The sequence below is a fragment of the Nilaparvata lugens genome, chromosome 14 (genome assembly GCF_014356525.2).
Source record: "Nilaparvata lugens isolate BPH chromosome 14, ASM1435652v1, whole genome shotgun sequence".
NCBI classification, from domain to species: domain Eukaryota; kingdom Metazoa; phylum Arthropoda; class Insecta; order Hemiptera; family Delphacidae; genus Nilaparvata; species Nilaparvata lugens.
Genome location: NC_052517.1, coordinates 7,840,536 through 7,850,110, shown reverse-complemented (window position 1 = coordinate 7,850,110; position 9,575 = coordinate 7,840,536). Strand labels below are relative to the sequence as shown.

Genomic DNA, 9,575 nt, shown 5'->3' with positions numbered 1-9,575 from the left:
TGCTAAGTAATTGAAACTAAAATTTATACAATTTTGTTTAACACACCTGATAATTGAGTAGAATGCGTCTGACCTTTGCATGGGAATATTCCTTCACCAATTTTTCAAGATTGAACTATTTTATGTTTGCTAGACCACTCAGACGTTCCTGGGATCTTAGAAAAGTCTTCATTAGCTCGAGGTTGGAAAAGCATCTTATATAGTTTTAATATCCACATATTATATTATGAATTTATTATTTATTTGTATTTTTAAATTTTCCGTTCCTTAAAATTTGCCGCCCCCAAAATCTGCCGCCCTGGGCGGCCGCCCGGTCCGCCCACCCCTGGGGCCGGGCCTGATGGCAATTTTTACTTTCCTTGCCCTATTACCATAGGTAAGGAAAGTATTGCTTTCCGAAAAAAATTAAGGTACCTCAATTTCTAAATTTCTATACGTTTCAAGGTCCCCTGAGTCCAAAAAAGTGGTTTTTGGGTATTGGTCTGTGTGTGTGTGTGTGTGTGTGTGTGTGTGTGTGTGTTGTGTGTGTGTATGAGTGTATGTGCGTCTGTGTACACGATATCTCATCTCCCAGTTCACAGAATGACTTGAAATTTGGAACTTAAGGTCCTTACACTATGAGGATCCTACACGAACAGTGATCAAATGCAATTCATTATGGCGGCTAAAATGGCGAAAATGTTATCAAAAACAGGGTTTTTTGCTATTTTCTCGAAAACGGCTCCAACGATTTTGATCATATTTATACCTATAATAGTCATTGATAAGCTCTATCAACTGCCACAAGTCATATACCGTATCTGTAAAAATTTCAGGAGCTTCGCCCCATCTATGCAAAGTTTGATTTTAGATTCCCAATTATCAATCTCCAGATACAATTTAAACAAAAAATTTCAAGTGGAAAGTATTGAGCATGAAAATCTCTACAATTGATGTTCAGTAACATTTTCACCTAAAAATGGGAATAAGCTCGAAATTCGAGAAAAAGTGATTATTCAATTGCAAACTGTTGATTCTACTAAATCATTCACTATGAAGAGATGGCAGACCTCGTGTGTCTCCAGCGCTATAGTCCTGTCACCAACTGGCTCAGATCTTAGAATAGTAGACTTGAGATGCGCGCGAACACTAGCGTCAGGTGATAAATTTTCATAACGGCAAGGAAAGTTGTGTGAGTACACCACACCAGATTTTTCAAATTCATTAGAAGAATGATTGCTGTTTAAAATTTTATTTCTTCAATACCAAAAAACTTTTTTGTCACAGTAAATTTTATTAAAAGTCTTTTGACACAGGGAGGTGTGTGTCTATGTGTTTGCCACACACTAATTATGATAATAATCATGTCTTCTCCATGACCCACTTGACCTAGATCCCTACCACCATGACCCCCTCCATGATGACCTCCATCTACTTGACCTAGTTCCCTTCCCCAATGACCTCCTCCATAGGGCCAACGTCCATTGTATTGAGATGGAGTGCCCGAAATATGTTTGTGTCCATGCTTCTGGGGTCCATATGGTCCTGCATACTGTCCATGACCCTGATCAAATCTCTCAGGATTTCCGTCCGCCTTTATAATTGTAACCAATTTTCCATTTCTGTTGATGACGCACTTCAATGTTTTGTTTCCAGATTTGTGGAATGACTGTTGATAATCAATACCTGAATTACTCCTTTGTTCTAATGGATCCCACAAACCATCCCAGTCTGTAAGAAATTGAAATTTATTAATTAAACTGTTCACAAACAATATTCAGATGGTTTTCGTTTGGGTGATGCATCAGCTCCAGGTTTGTGAATTAGTTATGAGGATTATGAGTGAGTTGATGAGTAAGGGAGGTGCTTATAAATGCTTCAGGCCTGAGCATCAGTTATAAAGAATGGAAGGATGAAATGATGATGATTATATTGAATTAAATTTTTTATTTATGTATGTTACAATATTTTACTGTCGTAGGCACTAGTTTACATTAAATGACGTAGGCCTATGCTTAGTAAATGCTCAAATGAAAAATGCAGGCGAGCGAAGCGAGCCTGCGGCTAGTAATTAATAAAACTAAATCTTAATGTGTTAATATGAAGAATTCCGCATAAGAACATGATGACATCAGAAACCATGTAGGCCTATGCACAAATTGATGAACGCTCCTCCTACAAATCTTTAGCAAGTGGGATCGAACCCAGCATCTATGAAATGCCACGCGGCAGTCATCATATCTATGATTGAGTACCTTTTTACTTTTCCTTGCCCTATTACTATAGGTAGGAAAGTATTGCTTTCCAAAAAAAATAAGGTACCCTAATTTCATGTTTTCTATACGTTTCAGGTCCCCGGAGTCCAAAAAAATGATTTTTGGGTGTTGGTCTGTGTGTGTGTATATGTGTGTAATTCTGTGAACACGATTAACTCCATTCCTAATTAACCGATTGACTTGAAATTTTAAACTTAAGTTCCTTATACCATGAGGATCCGACAATAAGAAATTCAATAAAATCCAATTCAAGATGGCGGAAAAAATGCGGATAATTACTAAAAAACCATGTTTTTCACGTTTTTCTCGAAAACGGCTCTAACGATTTTCTTCAAATTTATACCATGGATAGCTATTTATAAGCCCTATCAACTGAATGAGTCTCATTTCTCTGGGAAAATTTCAGGAACGCCGTAATATTCTTGAGAAAATGGCGGATAATGACTAAAAAATCCATGTTTATCACGGTTTTCCCGAAAACGGCTCTAACGATTTCCTTCAAATCTATACCATGGATAGCTATTTATAAGCCCTATCAACTGGCATGAGTCTCATTTCTGGGAAAATTTCAGGAGCTCCGTAATATTCTTGAGAAAAATGGCGGATAATGACTAAAAATCCATGTTTTTTCACCGTTTTCTCTCGAAAACGGCTCTAACGATTTCCTTCAAATTCATACCATGAATAGATAGGTATTCATAAGCACTATCAACTGGCATGAGTCTCATTTCTGGGAAAAATTCCATGAGCTCCGTATATTTCTTGAGAAAAATGGCGGATAATGACTAAAAAAAAACATGTTTTTCACGGTTTTCTCTAAAACGGCTTTAACGATTTTCTTCAATTTAAACCATGGATAGCTATTCATAAGCCCTATCAAATGACATGAGTTTTTTCCTGGAAAATTGCAGGAGCTCCGTAATATTCTCGAGAAAAATGACGGATAATTACTAAAAAAACCATGTTTTTCATTATTTTCTCTCAAAAATAACTGACCGATTTTTTTCAATTCATACCCTGTATAGTTATTTATCAGCTCTATCAACTGGCATGAGTCTCCTTTCTGGGAAACCCAAGGGGGGGTCCACCCCATCCTTGAGAAATGGACTTAGTAACCTCCTTCTCGTGCATGAGGTAGGTAGGTAGCGCAGCTCATAAAAAGAACACATACGGTAGTCGAGATATTTCATCTGTAGAACAGCTGTTTTGACGACTTTGAAAAAATGGCGACTAAAAAAATCATCGAATTTCACAATATTATTCACACAAAGAAAAAGTACTTTGAAAACAATTTTATATATACATATACAGAAGTCTGATCGCAGTTTTCAAATATGAAGCAAGGATGTGTGAGTGCGCCACACCAGATTTTTATTCAAGCGGCCATCCACGCAGCGACCGTTACAAAAGTATTTCCACGTGGCGACCGTATACCTCATTTATATTCCGGGCTATATTAATTTAAGAAGTACCTAATATAGAGAGGGAAAACGCTTTATCAACGGGAAGTCGCTTATATAGACTAACCGGTTTCATGTATGGATGCAATACAAAGATTGAATAAATTATAAGTTTGATCATATTTTATTGTACAATATGTAGCCTACATTATACATGATTATTTACATTATTGATAACATATTTTTCCCATGAATCACCAAATTTGTGTAAATTATTTGTATATGTTTCTAAGGAATCATTATCTACAGCTGGTACCAATCAATTAAACATCACTCTAAAACACCGTATTAATACCAGTACAAAATTTATCTGTTTATTACTGATGGTAACTCAAGATGCTATATCATATTACAACATGATCTTGAATCATGATCATCTTCGGCGGTAGCTGCTCGGCCGACAATTTCGAAAACATGGGTCTGTAAGATGGATTAATAAATAGTTGTTATTAGCCCCCCTATTAAAAATTTCCGGTCCGAAACCATCCACAACATATTCCCAAAGTTTTATGCCGTTCTGTCAAGTAGTTTTCAAGTCTATAGGGAACAAAGTAACAAACAGGCATTCATTTATATATATACAGAAGAAAATATCAATCAAAATTCATTTTTTTAAATGGGAATGTGGTCATGTGATCATGATTTCGATACAGAGTCCCAAGAGAAAATGAATCGCGAAAACCGCTTCGATATCTCAACCCGTATCAGTTTGTTGATGTAAAAGTTATTAACCAGCTGAAATCATATGTCAGCGCTTTATGGACCCTCTGTGCCGGTTCCACAAAAGCCTTTTTGTTTAATCGTGATTAACACCACTAATCAGAGAAGCCATCTTTTAAAAAAGGCCTTCTCTGATTGGTTCTCATAACCACAATTAAAATTCAACCAGCTTTTGTGCAATGGGGCCTCAGTGTGATACCTTCTAAATAGCCTTGGCTGAAGTTATAAATGAACTGCATTCATTCAACTGTTTGTAATTGCATGCAATGAATTCTTCAGCTGATCAAAAAAATTTTTATGCACTTTCAATGTTATTTTTACATCCTGACGAAGGAGTGAGTCAATTTTGTTGTCCAACGAACTTGACCTGTGAAAAGGTTCCAAGAATACGTGTTCAAAATTTGAAGCTGATTGATCAATTCTCTCAAAAGTTATTGTAGAACATACAAACAGACTTTGGCCAAGTAAGTCAAAAGAGGGTACTCACTAACGCTCGTTCAATTAGTAGACTGAAGCATGATTCTCTCTATAAGAATTCCAGTTAGACTATTGGTCTTGGGAAACACAAGACAGTTTAGTGGGATTTAATTCAGTTTTGAGAGTGGTAATTATTCCGGGGACCCATGGGGGTGCCGAACGTCTTCTACATAGATACGCTGGGAATGCATTACAGTGTAGACTGTGGAAAGCCACCTGCATGGTTTTGAGTCTCGGCTCAGGAATCTAGAGTTCCACACAAGGTTAGATTACATTTCTAAGCTCATATCTATGCATAAATGTATAATGTTAATACAGAGTGTTTCAGAAGTAATGTCGAACATTTCAGGGTATTGTTCCTGGATGATAGGAGACTACAAATGTTGTATTTGAAGAGTCCAAAACTCAGCGGTTATCCTTAGAGCTGCCATTTTGTTTTTTTCACTTGGGAATTTTTATCTCAAAAAAGAAATTTTGTATTGATCTGAAATTTGGCATGAATATTTATGCTATGAAGACTCGACTCTGAAAAATAAAATAAACAATTTTCGATGTACATATTAAAAATGACGGCCGTTTTAAATTTTTGGATGGCAAATTTCATGAAAACCGTTCACTTTACAGAAAATCTACATGAGACAAAAAAGTTGGCAAATTTTATCAAGATTTCAAGGATACCTTATTTATAAAGATTGGTCGAAGAATAACAGAGAAATTATTTCTTTTCGTATAGCATGCATACATGACCACTTTTCACAATTTAAACATCAATATTACATTTTCAATTCCAATTGTATTTAAGATGAAGTTTTGAAACTCGGTATGGCTCCATATGGCCATCCAGCTAATTTTACAATGTTTTTCAGATGATCTTGTTTGTTCATGATCATGCATGCTGTACGAAAATAAATTAATCTCTCTGTTATTCTCTAACCTATCTCAATAAATGATGTATCCTTGAAATCTTGATAAAATTTTCTAACTTTTTTGTCTCTTGTAAATTTTCTGTAAAGTGAACGGTTTTCGTGAAATTTGCCAACAAAAATTTTAAATGGCTGCCATTTTGAAAATTTACATCAAAAATTTTCAATTTTATTTTTGAAGTTGAGTCTTTATAGCATAAATATTCAAGCCAAATTTCAGATCATTACATCATTTCGTTCTTGAGATAAAAATTCCTAAGTGAAAAAACAAAATGGCAGCTATAAGGATAGCCGCTGAGTTTTTGGCACTTAAAATACGACATTTTGTAGTCTCCAATCATCCAGGAACAATACCCTAAATGTTCAACACTACTTCTGAGACACTCTGTATATGCATGTATGCGTAGATTGATATGTCGCCCTGAATTTATGTAAAAAAAGTCCATATGTTGATGGAGAAAATGTTACAATAACTATATGGAGTGAAAAGCTATTAATAAGTTAGGGTCATCTTGCAAAGTTCCTTCCCATATTTATTCCTATCCAACAAAAAATTCAGAATATAACTTGGATAATATTGAGCTATCAATCAAATATAATACTACAATGTCAAACAATGAATAACTAATTTACCATTCTACCACAACTCAAAAATCAAATATCTTCCCTCAACAAGATGAATTACCTAATTTTTGAAATCAAACTTGAAAAAATAATAATTATTAGTTATTATTGCTCTAATTGTTACTAATATGAATTCCATTAATTCAATTTGTTCTTTTAAAAACATTGTAATGCCTTGATCTTTCAGTATCAAACTTTATTTTCTTAGAGTAGAATAGGATTGGATAGAAAGGACTAACTCATATTTTCCAAGTTTACTGGGATTATTCACAGTATTATAGTAGAGAATGGTTCATGGTATTATTCATCTCCAATACCTATCATATACTCAACCAAAAGCCCTACCTGCATGATCTCCTTGACTGTCTATTAGAAATGCATTTATAAGGTGCAAGTCAGAAAACATTCAGAGTAAATCCATCAATAATATTTTAATATTCAAAAATCATTAATTGATTTTATAATATTATTTCATCAATGAGAAAAATTAACAAACAAAATAGATAGATAAATACCAAACACCTAATTGAACAAAAACAAGTTTCCAGACAAAAAATTACCTCATTCTGCTCAGAGGATAGCAATTCTGATTCATAAGCTACTGCTTCAAAATTTACATATAACTCAAGTGAAAATTATTTTTCTGATTCTCACACTTCTTATGAAGTATGAAGATTCTCATGGCAATATAATTATATTCTCATGGCTCACATATAGCTATATAATCATCATCATCATCAGGTATTCCTCCATGACCTCCATGATGACCTCCTTGATCTGGTTTCCTACCACGATGACCCGGTACACGACTTAGATCCCTACCTCCATGACCTCCTTGACTTAGATACCTACCTCCATGACCCCCTCCATGATGACCTCCTTGATATAGCTCCCTACCCACATGACCCCCTCCATGACCTCCTTGATATAGCTCCCTACCCCCATGACCCCCCCATGACCTCCTTGATATCGCTCACTACCTCCATGACCTCCTTGACTTAGATCCCTACCTCCATGACCCCCTCCATGACCTCCTTGATATAGCTCACTACCTCCATGACCCCCTCCATGACCTCCTTGATATAGCTCCTACCCCCATGACCCCCTCCATGACCCCCTCCATGACCTCCTTGATATCGCTCACTACCTCCATGACCCCCTCCATGACCTCCTTGATATAGCTCCCTACCCCCATGACCCCCTCCATGACCTCCTTGATATCGCTCACTACCTCCATGACCTCCTTGACTTAGATCCCTACCTCCATGACCCCCTCCATGACCTCCTTGATATAGCTCCCTACCCCCATGACCCCCTCCATGACCTCCTTGATATAGCTCCCTACCCCCATGACCCCCTCCATGACCTCCTTGATATCGCTCACTACCTCCATGACCTCCTTGACTTAGATACCTACCTCCATGACCCCCTCCATGTCCCCCTCCATGACCTCCTTGATATCGCTCACTACCTCCTGACCCCCTCCATGACCTCCTTGATATAGCTCTCTACCTCCATGACCCCCTCCATGACCTCCTTGATATAGCTCTCTACCTCCATGACCCCCTCCATGACCTCCTTGATATAGCTCCCTACCTCCATGACCTCCTGATATAGCTCCCTACCTCCATGACCTCCTTGACTTAGATACCTACCTCCATGACCCCCTCCATGTCCCCCTCCATGACCTCCTTGATATCGTTCACTACCTCCATGACCCCCTCCATGACCTCCTTGATATAGCTCTCTACCTCCATGACCCCCTCCATGACCTCCTTGATATAGCTCTCTACCTCCATGACCCCCTCCATGACCTCCTTGATATAGCTCCCTACCTCCATGACCTCCTCCATAGGGCCAATGTCCATAGTAACTATGTGGAGTGTCCGAAATATGTTTGTGTCCATGCTGTTGATAATCAATGTCTGAGTAACTCCTTTGTTCTGATGGATACCACCAAATATTCCAGTCTGTAAGAAATTAAAATTCATTAATGAAACTGTTGATAAACAACATTCACATGGCTTTTACTTTTCTTGCCCTATTACCATAGGTAAGGAAAGTATTGCTTTCCGAGAAAAATTAAGGTACCCCAATTTTATACGTTTCAAAGTCCCCTGAATCTAAAAGAGTGGTTTTTGGGTATTGGTGTGTGTGTGTGTGTGTGTGTGTGTGTGTGTGTGTGTGTGTGTGTTGGGGTGTGTGTGGTGTGGTGTGTGTGTGTGTGTGTGTGTGTGTGTGAGTGTGTGTGCGTGTGATTTTAGGTTCCCAATTATCAGGCTTCAGATACAATTCAAACACAAAATTCCAAGTGGAAAAGATTGAGCATGAAAATTTCTACAAGTAATGTTCAGTAACATTTTCATCTAGAATTTGAAATAAGCTCGAAATTCTTGTAAATAAGATTATTCAATTGCAAACGGTTGGCAACTGTTAATTCTATTAAAATCATTAACTATGAAGAGAGATAGCAGACCTCGTGTGTCTCCAGCTTTGTTGCCCTGTCACCAGCTGTCTCAGATCTTTGAATAGTAGACTTGAGATGCGCGTGAACACTAGCGTCAGGTGATCAATTTTCTTGAAGGCAAGGAAAGTTATGTGAGTGCGCCACACCAGATTTTTTCGTTTACGGTGATGCATAATCTCCCACATCAGCTCCAGGTTTGTGAATTAGTTATGAAGATAATGAGTGAGTTGATGAGTAAGGAAGGTGCTCATAAATGATTCAGGCCTGAGCATCAATTATAATGGATGGAAGGATGAAATGATGATGATAAGATTAAATTAGATTCTTTATTTATGTATGTTACTATATTTACTGGCTTATATACTAATTCACATTAAATTACGGTAATGCTAATTATTCAATGAATTTTACGAAGTATAAAAATCTGGTGTGGCGCACTCACACAACTTCCCTTGCCGTTATGAAAATTTATCAACTGACGCTAGTGTTCACACACATCTCAAGTCTACTATTCTAGGATATGAGCGAGCTGGTGACAGGACAATAATGCCGCAGACACACTGAGTCTGCTATCTGTTCATAGTGAATGATTTAATAGAATTAACAATTGAGTACGAACGCCGGTCTAAAGATACCGTAATCAATAAAA

At 37.2% G+C, this 9,575-nt stretch overlaps 1 protein-coding gene across 1 annotated transcript; it reads right to left on the bottom strand.

Moving 5' to 3' along the window:
• Positions 1 to 7,457: 7,457 nt before the first annotated feature.
• Positions 7,458 to 8,327, bottom strand: LOC120354266 (keratin, type I cytoskeletal 9-like). The gene is made up of 2 exons (XM_039441160.1): positions 8,115 to 8,327; positions 7,458 to 7,967 (listed from the first exon to the last, which is right to left on the bottom strand). The coding sequence occupies exons 1-2, from the start codon at positions 8,325 to 8,327 to the stop codon at positions 7,458 to 7,460; spliced, it is 723 nt and encodes a 240-aa protein (XP_039297094.1).
• Positions 8,328 to 9,575: the final 1,248 nt, after the last annotated feature.

Excerpts from the sequence above, each read along its gene's own strand:
- LOC120354266 (XM_039441160.1), bottom strand. The coding sequence starts at position 8,327 with ATGGACATTGGCCCTATGGAGGAGGTCATGGAGGTAGGGAGCTATATC. Across the intron at positions 7,968-8,114 it reads ACATGGAGGGGGTCATGGAG|AGAGCTATATCAAGGAGGTC; the intron begins GTAGGTATCTAA and ends TCATGGAGGTAG.